The sequence below is a fragment of the Rhipicephalus microplus genome, chromosome 7 (assembly GCF_043290135.1).
Source record: "Rhipicephalus microplus isolate Deutch F79 chromosome 7, USDA_Rmic, whole genome shotgun sequence".
Lineage (NCBI taxonomy): Eukaryota > Metazoa > Arthropoda > Arachnida > Ixodida > Ixodidae > Rhipicephalus > Rhipicephalus microplus.
Window position 1 is genome coordinate 69,936,658 of NC_134706.1, and position 14,992 is coordinate 69,951,649.

Consider the following 14,992-nt stretch of genomic DNA (forward strand, 5'->3'; position numbering starts at 1 on the left):
TGTCCTTTTTGTCTCTGTGTCATCGTTTTGTTCTCGCGCTAGAACTATCGTCATGCCATACCAACTAGCCCAAGCTGCCACACTCCTATTGTTGCTTCTTTGACAACGAATAGACTAATGATTGACTCCATTATTTTTTACATACAGTACATAAAAAAGAACAAAGCAGGGACCCACTTCATACCTGACATAGAAGTAGACCATGTGATTTTACAGCTCAGCGAGTAATTTTTTAATTGCTTTTTTGAACTCACTGAAAAAAAGCTTCAGTTAGTGAAATGAAAACATTTGGCCCTCTCGTTGTTGTTGTTGTTGTTGTGTTGTTGAACGCAAACGTTCCGAAGTGACTCCTGCAACAGTTTAATAAGCGCCAGCGCAGTGTAGCTTTGGGTTCTGTTGCCGTTACGCTAACAACGCATGCTGACAAACAGCCCTTAATGATGATACCGGCATCTGCAGAGGAGAATAAACGAGCGTCGATAAGCGACCACGCGGCAGGAAAGTGCTGCCATGAAACGAAAAATGTAAACTGCTGGTTGATAATCGCAAAGAAAACTGTCCTGATTGTGGGCGTATTTTCACTGATTGGTAGATGCGCTGTTTCATGCGTCGGCTCTGGTGACGCCTGCTAATTTAGCCAGATTTCATCGCCTGGTGGTGATTATACCAGCAGTCACCATTTACAAAGTGAAAAGTGGCTATGAACTATTGGCTTATAGGACCAGAATTCGCCCATATAAGGCTCGACCGCTTATTCGCACTGGTTAAAAAAATATTTGGGGTAGTTTCTGTATTTGGGGCTGTAAATATTGTTTGTACGCATTTGAAGATGCCATCTGCCACAGTAAACTAAACGCCGCAGGTAGCGCACAGTACCCCCGATCTGTTACTTTTTATTAGTTATAAACGCATATTTTCAGCACTCTGTGGCCCCGCCGTGGTGGTCTAGTGGCTAAGCGACTCGTCTGCTGGCCCGCAGGTTGCGGGATTGAATCCCGGCTGCGGCGGCTGCATTTCCAATGGAGGCGGAATTGTTGTAGGCCCGTGTGCTCAGATTGGGGTGCACGTTAAAGCACCCAGGTGGTCGTAATTCCGGAGCTCTCCACTATGGCGTCTCTCATAATCATAAGGTGGTTTTGCGACGTTAAACCCCACACATCAATCAATAAGTCCATCAGCACTTTCTGTACTCGCTTTTATGATAACAGGCGTCACGTCGAGTTAACGTGAATTGCATTTAGGTGTCATCCCCTGACGTTGATTTCTTCAGGGCTACCATTTTAGCGAGCAATAGTGCTACATATCAGCTTATTGCCTCTGGTATTGCTAATAACGAAGTTACATGCGGCATCGTTACGCAGCTGCAAACAACTGGTCATATAAAACATATGAGATTGTTCAGCAATCCTGTGCATAGAAAATTTGTAAATGTCCTTGACGCAGCTTCAGAACGTTCGCTCAGTGAGAAATTACGAGCACTCTCTTTTGCTCTCCATGCTTTTCATAAAAATGATTTGAACATAAGACCTGTGATAATGATGATGATGAACAAACTTTATTTAATTAGCAGAAAGGTCCTTTTCCCCTTTCAGCTGCGAGAGGAGAAGGGAGGACCAAACCTAGACGACGGCCATGATCCCATGGGCCCTGGCGGCGTCTTCGGCCTGCCGCATTAAGTGGGCTTGTAATTGAGAGTCACAGCTGAGGAGCGCGGCATCCCATCCACTCTCGTCTGGAAATTCGCCTCTCAGGGGGGCCTGCGGGCATGCCCATAAAATGTGGCTCAAGTCCGTCCTGTTGTGGCAAAATTTACACTTGTCCGAATGAAGTTCCGGCACGCAGCGGTTCATTCTTACCAGACTAGGAAACGTGTGGGTCTGGAGTAGGCGCCACGCCACCGCCTATCTTTTGTCCAATGACGAGTGTGCGGGAGGATAACTTTTCTTGCTTAGCCTGTAATACTGTGTAATATCTCTGTGTGTGGCCATCCGCTCAAATCTCTCATCGTCCTCTCCGTTCGACCAGAGCAATCCAGAGGCTCGATCTGTAAGTCCTCGAGCTGTCTGGTGTGCAGCCTCATTGCAGGGCAAGGAGGAGTGAGCGGGTGCCCAGACTATTTCTATTGTTCGTTGGTCTTTGCATCCAACCAATATTCTTGAAGCTATTTGGGATATTCGCCCTCGTGCAAAGTTTCTCACAGCCGTCTGCGAGTCGCTAACAATGAGTGAAGTCGGGGTGGATGCTATGGCCATTGCAATAGCTGCTTCCTCCGCCTCTTCTGCAAAGCTCGTTTTCACCGAGCCGCTGACCTTATGATTTCCTTTGTAGTCCACTACTGCTATAGTCATGTTGTCATTTCCTTTGTATTTTGCCGCGTCTACGTATGTTGTTTCCGGTAAATCTTTTACGTTGTTATGTATATTTTTCGCTCTTCCAGCTCTCCTTGCTTTGTGATGTTCGGGGTGCATGTTTTTTGGAATCGGTAAGATTACTAAACATTTCCTGATTTCATACGGGATATTCTTTTTGGCGCCAACTTGATTTGCGTAGTTTATACCCAGTTCCTCTAGTATAGCTCCACCTGTTTTGCTCTGCGTTAGTCTTTCATATTGTGCGGTTCTTTGAGCTTTTATAAGCTATTCTGATGTGTTGTGAAGCCCTAATTGAAGTAATTTATCATTAGATGTAGTAATTGGAAGTCCGATCGCCTGTTTGAAAACTCGTCTAATGATTCTGTCAATCTTTTGTCTCTCGGCCACTTGCAGTTTGAGGTACGGAATCACATATACAATACGACTGATGACAAAAGCCTGTACCAGTCTTATCATATTATTTTCCTTCATACCATATTGCCGGTTTGCAATTCGTTTAAGTAGACGCATAGTTTGCTGCGCACTGGTGTCAAGTATTCTGGGACCTGTGGCATTTTTATTTTCGAACTGAAAGAATCCATTGTGTTTGTGTATTGGCAAGTGTGTTCTTTTTTTATACCTATTTTTTTCTATAAACGAGGGTGGTTATGACTATCAGGATGGCCCAGTGCACTCGACTGCTCTAGATCTAGCTATTAGGTTGTTTTATTCGATTTCTTTTTCGCTTGCGTTCAGTTAGGTGTGGGTTTGGACAGCCCTCCTTTTTTATTAGCTGCTGAAATGGACAAGCTTACAATTGCTGCAGTGTGCAGGGCCATGAAGAAACAGGTAGCTTTGCTTTCCTGCGCTCTGCTGGTTTGAATGCAAAAGGCGAAACACGACCTAATGTGCTCAGGTATGTGCTTTGTGCCTCCGAAGATCGAATGAATAGTAACTTCGAGTTGAGGTGGCATAGCATTCACTCTTAACTACAAATTTTGTGTAAAAGGCTAAGGTATATGCCAGAAATATTAGTTTTCTGATGAAAAGATTTTTTTGGAATGTCTCACAAGCGTACATACGTAATTTTACGGCGTTGGCTTAAGATCTGTTTTATTGTTGCAAGAAATAGGTATTTTACAACAAAGGTGGCATAAAGTGAACCCAAGAAATGAAACTGCATAAAGTGCCCTCTGCGTTTGTAAGCGCGTTAAAATGGTTCGTTCCCATCTTTCCAGCCCCATAAGCCTTGCCTCAGGTTTACAACACACTAAATGCAATTCTCTGCCTATGATATTGCTTCTAATTTCAATGTTGATTTATTTATTTATTTGTAGGGTTGAACGTCTCAAAACCACCATATGATTATGAGAGACGCCGTTGTGGAGGGCTCTGAAAATTTTGACCACCTGGGGTTCTTTAGCGCGCACCCAAATCTGGGAACACAAGCCTTCAACATTTCCGCCTTCATCGAAAATGCAACCGTTGCAGTCGGGATTCGATCCCGCAATCTGCGGGTCATCAGCCGAGTACCTTAGACACTACATCACCCCGGCGGGGCACCAATTTTAATGTTTTCAAAAATCATTTCCTATTACGGGGACCATGAAAAACTTAACACTTGTCTTACATTATGTAAAAGTTACACACATGCATTCGTCTCATCATGATACAGTGCATCAGCAAATTCTTGCCGCCGTTAGCCACAGCCTCCTGTATATAGCTAACGGATTGTTCAGCCCCAAAAAGTGCATATGAGGAGGAGAGCAGATTTGTTAACCTCTTCCAGAGGCACCCCGAGCCATAAACTGAGTTCTAGCAGTGCGTCTGAAACAAAACATTATTATTCGCACATTAAAGCCGTTTGCATTTTCTGGCGGTTCTTCTACAGAAGTTCAACTACCGTTCATTGTGTAGTCGTAAACAAAAAGACCGAGTGTCAACCAATGTGTGCCTCAAGCGTTGGCAATACTTGTACTTCATGTTCCGTTGTTCACACCTTGGTATTTCTCTGGCTGGATCGAATTGCGACTGCGGCGGCTGCCCTTTCGATGGAGACGAAAATGCTGTAGACACGTGTGCTCAGGTTTGGGTGCCCGTTAAAGAATCGAAGTGATAGAAGTTTCCGGAGCTCTCCGCTGCGGTGTATCTTATAATCATATGGTGGTTCTGGAACGGGTAACCACACATATCATCAACCTGAGATATCTTGGAGCGTATTGAGGTATAGGTGGCAATGACCCCTTCTTCTAAAGTTGCAAAAGTAGCTAACTTCAATTCAATTGGTAATGAATGCTGGAACAGCCGTACCATACCATCAATAAAAGTTATAAATAGATTGTTATATATAATTTGCAACATTTACCAGGTAACGCCCCAGGAAATTGATTATTTTAATAAAATATAAAATACAGTGTCAAAAGTTCGGCCCCTGATGCTGCGGCTGCGTTCCTATGTGCCATAAGCTTGAACACCTTAATTAATGATATTAAATTTACTTGGGTAAGAATGATGCTGCAATCGCAGTGTGTGACTAGCCCAAGCGCACAATATAATTTTGTTTTTGTAATGAAAGCAGCTACTACAGGAACCCAAAACGCTACATGCTTAGGGAAGTGGTGGTGCACATGCTGCGAACTCTTCCAGCTCTCTTTACTAAAAGAGTGCGGTACTCGCTTTTGGTTCTGTATATCAGGACAAGTCTAGCGGCGTGAAAATTAAGCAAATTTTTTTATACGTTAGGCTTTCTGCCATATTTATATATAGTTGCATGTCGTACTAAAACCACAATAGCTTGCGTTCTCGCATCTCTTCTGGCTTCAAATTATTATAATGTCAGACTAGCTTGCTTTATGAAGATCCTAGATAATACGCTATGAAAATTCCTTCAGAATAAATGTAGTGATAATATTAGTACGAGCACTCTTGTTCCTCGCGCGCTTTCTAGAACTTACCTAAAAGAGGCAAATGTGTAGGCTGTCCGGAGAAGTTCTTTATAGAGCCAAAGGCCACCTGCCATGCACAGTTTTCAGTTTTAGTGAATGCATGGCAGTTTGAGAAGTTTCTTTACGTTATGAGATGTTCACTAAAAATATGTTTTATTTTTCATTTTTTGGGCAACTTTCCGGGTACCGGGTGTAGACTGGATCTTTGCAAACTGTGTAAAAATAACTCAATGTAGTTTCGTCCACGTTATTTGTATGATCGTACTTGGCCCAAATAGAACACAGCGGTTGTTCTGTAAAAGAAAAATTAATCAATGTTCATGTACCGTGCAGTGTGGCATACGTAAAAAAATGGTCCCGTATCAGCAGGTTAATCTGCAAATGTCGTCGAAAGACGACATATTTGACCTTTGAGAGACTGAAAAAAAACGTTTATTTGATGTTCTGCGCCAGAAAATCGGTTAATGTTATGCTGGAGGCGCTGCGTTAGAGTGGCTCAAGCGTGCAGTGGAAGCGAACGAGCGCATCAACTCCCGTCACACGTGAGACATGAGTGCTATCTGGCAGTTATTTTGGAAAATGAAGCACGAGGCTCTGAGACGGGCGTGCGCGTCCTTCTCAGAGGTGATAAGGTGTAGTACGCAAGGCAACCGGTAGGTGCCACCACTTTGTCATCTTAGCAAAGCGGTGGAAACGCTTGTCTTCACGTGCAAGCGTTTCATGGTCAGCGCAGCGTGGTAAATGCTAGGCTCTTTAAAATTACTCGTATATGCCTTTTCTAGTAAAAGACACACATTTAGAATATATACGTGGTGTAATGGTTCCATATTTGCTTTTTAACGAGCAATTGCGCAAACGTGAATGCTGAATCTTGATAAACATTGTTGGGCGCGGCGGATGGGGTCCACCGTTTCGAGTATCAGCTAATGCCATTTTGAGCACCTGGTACCGTTATGATAGACAAACAGACAATTGTTGAGACAGAGAGACAGACAGACAGACAGACACGTAGACAGACAGACCAAAGTTGTTGTGTCGAAGGTCCTCAAGAAAGACTATCGTCTTTGAAAATAGCCATGTAAACCAGCCCATTTTTTAACCTGAACGCACGAGCGCCGAACGCTGAGCTGATCACAGCCAGAGTGCGGACTGCGGCGTTGAAATGTACGAGAATATGCGCCTGCGCCGTTTGAGCAGCTCTGCGCAGCTGGCATCTGCGAGGCTTTTCCGGGAACCGGCCACTACGCCCACTTCTCATGAGCACCACTGTGGTCTATTTTTCAAAATGCGAAGCATTTCTTAGCGAACTTTGGCGAATTTGAGCGTAGCTATCTATCTATCTATCTATCTATCTATCTATCTATCTATCTATCTATCTATCTATCTATCTATCTATCTATCTATCTATCTATCTATCTATCTATCTATCTATCTATCTACCTATCTAGCCGCCTACGACTTTTAGCTCTCCTGGCCCTTTCTATAATGGTATCAATACCAAACTTGGTATGACATAACATGACTCTATGAAGAACATATTTGACCAGTCACAACACGAAAATCGTGACACGCGTGTCATATAACAACATGATTACATGCTGCGCTCATGATACGCTCACGACCATTTCGCTAGCGTCACATATACCAAAGTAGGCATTACGGAACGCGAATGAATGGGGAAGGTATGTGACTGGTGCAAACATGATAATCATGAGATGCGTGTCATGTAACAACATAACTACATGATACGCTCATGATCCACTCGCGGCCGTTTCGCCAGCGTCACATATACCAAATTTGGGATTACAGTACGTGAGTAAATGACGAAGGTATATGAGTGGTGCAAACGTGATAATAATGAGATGCGTGTCATGTAACCCATTGACTACATGCCACGCTTATGACGCGCAGGCTGCCGTTTCATTACCTTCACATATGCCAAATTTTGTATTACGTGACGTCACTGGATGACGAAGGTATGTGAGCGGTGCAAAGATGACAATCATGGGTTGCGTGTCATGTGAAAACATGACTACATGCCACAGTCGAGTACATTTCGACGTGACGCGGTGTGCGTGCTCGCCGGCGTTCATTTCGTCGCGTCACGCCAGCGTTGCCACGCCAGGCACCAGTCTTGCCATATACTCGCAGGCGCGGGCCATGCTGCGTTCTTTTGACACATACGCTTTTCAGCACGTCCGGCGTTCCCTTGTCACGAACATGGGGAGACGCAGTGTTGCCTGGGTTACGCATCGGCACCAAACGCAGCATGTCGCATTTCGCGCTGGTTGCCGTCGAGCTGTTCTGACGTACGCTGGTCACGCCGGTCGTGGCTGGCGTCAGACTATACAGTGCTCACGTTTTGCTGACGTAGCATCGTTGTACCCAGCGTGCGCAGGCGTCAATGCTACATTGCAGTATATTGGTCTCTTAATAACGCGCTCGCAGACATTTTGCTAGCTCCACATATACCGAATTTTGTGTTACGTGACGTCAATGGAGGACGAAATATATGATTGGTGCACACATAATCATCCTGACCCGTGTGTCATGTAAAAACATTACAACATACGACGCTCATAGCATGCTCGTGGCCGTTTCACTGGCTCCACATATACTAAATTTGGTATCACATGACGTGAATAGATGACGAAGGTAAACGACACATCCAAACATAATAATCAGGACACGTAAATTACGTACGGCACAATTTATCTCCACCTCGTAACGTTGTGCTGATTTTAAAGTGACAGAGCAACATTTTTAACTTGTGCTTCGCATATCATCGGTTCCCACTGTACGTGGAATCTGGCAATTTTTTTTCTGTGGTTCACGCAGCCCTTTTCTGGGGCATAAAATATCTGTCGCTTCAAGCCGAGCTGATTAGAAACGACCGTTGTTCAAAGAGCGACGCTACTTTTTGCTCTGCTGTAAGACGTGAGCTCATAAGCGAGGTATTAAGATCAGATATTGTTATCATATTGCTCTTCGTGGTTATGACACCCTTAACCTGCTTTTTCGGGAATGTGGTTTCGGGAATGAGTTATGCCAGCTCGAGTACCTCAGAAAAAGCGAATAACTGCAATAGAATGTCGTTCAGTGCACATCCCAAATAAATATCGCGAGGGTTTCGGGCTTGCAACTAGATACTGTAAATAAAACAATTTGTGCGTTCAGATATGAAGGGCGCATATTTTTTGCGGCAAGAGACTGCGTGAGAAAGACGACAGCAGAAGATGATTCTGTCTTGGTCCAAGTAGCCGAGGCTAATTCATTTATGACTGCTGGACAGATTAGAGATGTGGTTGGCCTGGATGTCAGCGAGGAGCTGGTCATGAAACGGCTCTTAGAAGGCGGTCTTAAAAGTCGATGTGCTGCCCAAATGCCACTTCGGTTGGACGCAGCAAGAGCAAAGACTGGCTTTCGCTCAGGCTGATCTTCACTGGACGGTAGATGAATAGCGAAATGTCAATTTCACCAACGAGTCTTCAACCTGCACGCAATTAGACCAACTCCGCAGAGTATACAGACCAGGCCTGACAAGGTTCGTTTCTTCCTATTGTAAATATATGTGGTAAGTTTCTGGCCGTTTCTGCTTTCATGGTATTATTACTAAAAGTATTTTTGTTGTTGCTATTTTCACAGTACGTTCGTAATAGAAATTATCGCAGTTTAAAATTTTATGATTGTTCTCCCCGTTTTTAGGTATGCCGCCCAATACGTTCAGCAAGGAAGAGTCAGGGGACGTAAAACTGTCACCGCCCAGGGAGCAGTAACGAAACAGGGCCCTGCATCACTACACCAAATAGAGGGTCGATTTTATGCGTGCTCCTATTTAAGCATCATAGAACAGGAGCTCGTGCTTCATGTCATTGACATTCCTTTCCCAGATGGCTGTTAATTATTGCGTCCCCCGTTCACACGTGTCGCGCTGCCAAAAACCGCCTAGAGGACCTCTGCATCATGGTTGCTGACTCGCCCACAGTGGGAATGGATACGAATATAATTGAAAACGTGTAAGGCACAATGAAGATGAGCCTGGGCAAAATGCAGTTTTTTTTCTCTTGCTGCGTCCGAAAAAATCAGAATTCTGGCAGCACATCAATTTTAAGACCACCTTTGAAGAGCCGTTTTCTGACCAACTATTTTCTGACATCCAGACCTTTCAAGAAAGGGCCTTCACAACGCGGGCTGCGACGAAGTGTGGCGCAAAGTTCAAGCCGAATAGGACCTCTTGAAAATGGACTGCAACCTTATATCAGCGCTGCATGACTCTCTTCCACGACACATGAAAGCGGTTGTTCAGGCTGGTGGAGCCATTAGCCAGTACTGAAAGACAAACAAGCTGCAACAAAAAGTCTCCAATTTTTTAAGCAGTTGAAATTTTGAAAAATTTAAATACGCCGTGGCACTACTTTCAGTGAGGGCATCCTTATTTAGGCTTTGTTTTTCCTTTTTGTTGGCTCTCAAGAAAAGCAATAACCTAGTTTCTTGTGAGACAGGGACAAAGCGTCTGTGCGATTCTTTGGAAGATGGTCGTTTTCATTCAGCTAGGCTTGCAGCGATAGATATCTCTATGCCTCATCAAAGCGCTGCGTTAGCAGCAGGAAAAAAAAGAATGGTGCCAGCTGTGCTCTCAGAAAGCGGGCGTGGTGTCTGGTTTCCGGAAAAGCCTAGCAGGCAACAGCTGCCTAGAAATGCTCAAATCGCCCATGGGCATATTCTCGTTTATTTCAGCTCCACTCGCCGCTCTGTGGCACTGATCAGCTCAGCGGTCGACGCTCGAGCGTTCAGAGTAAAAAAAAAAAAAAAGGGCGGGTGTACATGTGACCGCGCGATCACGCGATAACCTTCAAATCAAGCTCGACTGCACACCCCTATGGCTGCCTTCGGAAACTCTTTTATTTTTTGAAGTCGGGGGAAGGGGAAGTCTGTAGGCTCTCAAGATTCCCATCGAAGTTGGTGTCCGTGAATGCATTACAAGCACAAATGTATAAAGAAAACTTTCTCTGAATCGAGAATTGTCGCTCAACATTTATAAAGTATTGGGACTGTGCTTTTCGCAGCCTATAGTATGCTACTGAACAAGATTCTATGATGTCTAACACACTAAAAGAAACTGAAAGAAGAGTATCTGACAAACAGCTTCAAGTGTCTGTAGAGGTGTATTCGTTACCACGGCTGTCAGTTTTGGCTATTTTGTGCTCTTTTGACAGCTTTTCTAGGCCAGTGGCCGCATAGATCGCCTTTGGTACTTGGCTCCTTTTTGCGCAAGTTTTCGCATCCTCAATTTAGGTAGTTATCAACATCTCGGGTTGGCACAGCCAACAGTGTTAAAGTATATGGCGGCAGCTCCGCCGCGGGGGTCTCCTAGCTAAAGTACTCGGCTGCTGACCCGCACGCACATCGCGGAATCAAATCCCGGCTGCGGCGGTTGCAGTTTCGATGAAGGTGAGAGTGCTGTTGCCCGTGTGCTCAGATTTGGGCGCACGTTAAAAAACACCAGGTAGTCAAAATCCACCGAGCCCTCCACTACAGTGTCTCTCGTAGTCATACGTTGGTTCTGGGACCTTAAACCCCACATATCAATGAAGTATATGGCTGTAATAACAGGTAGTCGAAACATATTTACGATTCCGAATATGAAGCTTGGTGATTTTGTAACGCAGATTACAAATTTTATTTCCGCTTTAGCAGGAATGCTGCTGAATGGTGGTGATCTCAATAACATCATAAAATGTAAACAATTTCACCCAAAAAATATGACATGACCTCGCGGACACGGAAACAAAATCAATTTGGACAATTGGCTGCCTCTCTCTGTGGATACGCGGCTAGGGTGCTCTGCTGCGGACCCGAATGTCGAAGTTCCGATGCCGGACACGGCAGTCGCTTGTTAATTAAAGAAAAATGGTAGACGCTCGTGTACTGTGCAATGTCAGTGCACCTTAAGAAATGCAAGGTGACGGAAATTTACGCAGCCCTGCACTACGACATTCTTCATAATCATAGCCTAGTTTTGGCACGTTAATGTATTATTACGTGGCTGAGCTTCTGAGAGAAATGTCAAATGAGGCCGCACTTTGGGGAATGTTCATCGCTGAACGTGGCTCTAAACCACAATTTAAGTGAACAAGGGTCGAAGCGAATCGCATCATGGGACGTTCCGCACTCTTTGACATCGGCAATAGGGCATCCGCCTTTTCTATTACGCTCTGAAATAACAGTGCGCGAGACGCAAAGGCGGCGCCCACACTACTCGCTAACAAAGAATAAAAGCGTACGTGTGTCCAACTCTGCCTCATGTGTCGCGACTTTTTTAATGAGGAACTTTTTTGCTTACTGCAGCCATTTTGAGCATCTATCTATCTATCTATCTATCTATCTATCTATCTATCTATCTATCTATCTATCTATCTATCTATCTATCTATCTATCTATCTATCTATCTATCTATCTATCTATCTATCTATCTATCTATCTATCTATCTATCTATCTATCTATCTATCTATCTATCTATCTATCTATCTATCTATCTATCTATCTATCTATCTATCTATCTATCTATCCTTCTATCTATCTATCTATCTATCTATCTATCTATTTATCTATCTATTCAATTCTTCATTCATCCGACCATCCATTCTATCATCCATCCATCCATCCATCCATCCATCCATCCATTCATCCATCCATCCATCCATCCATCCATCCATCCATCCATCCATCCATCCATCCATCCATCCATCCATCCATCCAATCATTCATTCATCCGTCCAGACATCCATCTGTCCGTTCATCCATCCGTCCATCCGTCCATCCGTCCATCCGTCGGTCCGTCCGTTCATCTGTCCATCAGTTTGTCCTTCCATCTGTCTGTGCGCCTTCGTCGGGGTGCTCCCATGATCATCTCCTAAACCTGTGGTTGACCAAGAGTATGAGGGCGTACTCTTGGTTAACTCTCAATATGTGAGAGTATGAGGGCGTGCGGATTATGAGTCATGTCACAAGTGTAACATGAAAATTGTGTCGTGAATGACGTCAAATCCTTTTCTTCAGACCTTTTTCGCCCGTAACCGTATACCACGGCCCATGGTATGCTGGTATGCGCCATAGGTGTTCGAAAGGTTATATCTACCGAGGAACGGCGAGAACAGGCATAAGTAACTTAAATGTGAGAGCGTTAAGGAAAGAGCCAACCTCAGGCGCGTTAACCCGAAGAATGTGAAGGATATCTGTCATGGCCCCCGGAGTAATCAATCTGCATGACTATGAAGTATTCTACGAAGCGTGGAAACTTGAGCATGTTGGTAGTACATAGTTGAATATACGAACAGCGCAAAACTTAAAAGTAGTTACAGTGTAACTACTGAAGCAAAAAAAATACGAACAGAAAAGAGCACTGTTTTTTTATTGAGAGGAGCAAAAGAACAAGAAATGCGGAGAGGAGAAAAAAACAAGAAAAAGAGCTCGTTGTACTAGAAACGAAGCCCTAAAGCGTCGAAGTTATGAAGCGTAGAAAAACAAAGTTATGAAGCGTTCTTTTCTCACCTTAATTCTTTGTTTCTGTAGTTACACCGTAACTACTTTTAGGTTGCGCTGTTCGTATATTTAAGCATTCCACCACCGGGCGAGGTCACTTCTCGAAATTCATTTAGTACACCTTATGCAGGCAAAATGTTGATGAAAAGGTATTTCTGCTTACAGTGCTGTCCATCTCATTTTGCCTAACATTACCTTTGTACTTCAATACATGATGTAGCCCAATGCTCCATTGTTTCATTTACTCCAATGTTTTAACATTTCTAACGTACTCCACTGCTACAAGCTTCACGTCGGGTTAGCTTCAATTTTATATGGGCGCCATCCACTGAAGTTGGTCAGCGTAGCTCCATCCAAGGGTACTCGATCTTCGCAAGCACAAGCGTTCAATTTCTGCTGACCGCTTCTGGTGGTAATAATACCTATGTAGTTTTAGGCATTGTTACGCCACTGGAAACAATGCTAGTTATATAAGAATGTGTGGCTATCCAATGAGCACGTATATACGCATGACAATTGTGCATATCTTTAGCATCATTTAGAAACACTTCAATCAAAAAAAAAATGCGCCACATTCAATTCCCCTCCACATGCTTTGTATGACGATAATTCCCATAGTACGTGGGATCTTCCAAATTTGTGTTATTGGTCTTTTTAGAATATCCTAATGAATAGCCAACAAATTTTTCAATCCTTCGGCACCACCAACGTACAGCTTGTATATTTACATGGTTCAGGTACGGAATGTTACTCTGAATACATCGTGAAAAAAACTATTCTGAAAGTGGCTAAAATTTATGGCTAAGTGATAGCATCAATAATAATGAGTGCCTGATCATGCTGCACGCTCATTTTAAATGTCGTGACGTGTAGTCGTTTCAAGAAAAGTTATGCAAGAGGCGTAAAAATTGTTTTGCAACAACGCAAACACTACGTCATCGTGCATGAACAGATTGGTAGTATACGAATTGTGTGCTGGAATCACAGAAATGATATTTGTTGATTGCTCATCGTAAACACATTACCACTTTTATGAGAAGCCTTTTGCATGAACCATTTAAATACAAATGTGAAAGTGGTTTACTAATATGCTTGACAACCTATGGTGACTTTTACTGCCAGAAGCTCTAGTTGGCTATTTATGCCTTGTTTTTAATATGTTTTAAAGATTTTTTTCTTCGGTTTTCTGCCTTCCAACTCTGTTTTTTACCTAGTCCAAGCGCAGATGTCAGCATCTATAGCTTCTATAAAGAAGTTTGTTCATTTCTTCAGCCCATAAAAAGAACGAGGAATTGTTTATTCTTTTCACGTTTCTTCAGGTATGGGAGAAGTTTATAGATATTTAAACCTGGAAAATGTTTTTCTCAAACACAACGAGAATACCCAACTTACTACCTGGTACATTTCAGAGCACCCTAAAATCCCAAGTGTTCCCAATTCCTTCTCCAGAAGATAAGCGTTATATCATATTGCTGGTATAATAAAAACATGCATCTGACCTCTTGATGTGTTGTGGCCACGTATGTCTCATGCCAACGATATACCAATGCGCTTATCTGTACGTCATATTCATACGTGTTGAGTGCTGGTGTAGATACAGACCTTTTGCCAACTGGAGGCAGTATATCATGCGGGTGCCTACGCGAGTTGCTTTACGTCTTCATCATTTATTATTTTTACACTGAATCTTGCACCTTATTTTCATATTCAACAGCATCTCCACTATAAGAGCGTGCTCGGCACTGCTTATATCTGTTCACAAAAATTTCACAACCACTCCGCTCCAAAGTACCGACATACTACGTACATTCACAGGCAAATGCACACATACTCTTCGAGTTACCGCGCCACCTTTTTTGGCTGGTGACTTCATTTGAAGCTCCAAGGTGATAAATGTCCTTACATATTCATAATTGTGCGTTACACGTTTGTTGAAACCTTCTCCTTTACTTTGACAGCAAATTCAGTCACAATGCATTTTATATCCTAATGCGACATACGACCCCCATGACTGCTGCCTAGGAAATTGGAATTAGCAGCGAAGCGCTGCAACGACTATTCCACTGAGACAAGCAATGCAGCTTATATGATTGCTGGGCACACATAAACACTAAATAAACATAACACGCACAACCCACAATACAACATTTTAC

General features: G+C 43.5%; 1 protein-coding gene across 5 annotated transcripts in view; it reads right to left on the minus strand.

Moving 5' to 3' along the window:
• Positions 1-5,432: 5,432 nt before the first annotated feature.
• The window catches only part of LOC142766970 (japanin-like-RA2), a 105,545-nt gene continuing 95,985 nt past the window's right edge, over positions 5,433-14,992 (minus strand). For all 5 annotated transcript variants that reach the window (XR_012884689.1, XM_075868166.1, XM_075868164.1 and 2 more), the window contains one exon: positions 5,433-5,589. Coding sequence is in view for 4 of the 5 variants with exons in the window: in XM_075868164.1 (XP_075724279.1) it covers positions 5,450-5,589 (140 nt within the window). In the remaining variant the exon portion in view is untranslated. The remainder of the gene's footprint in view (positions 5,590-14,992) is intronic.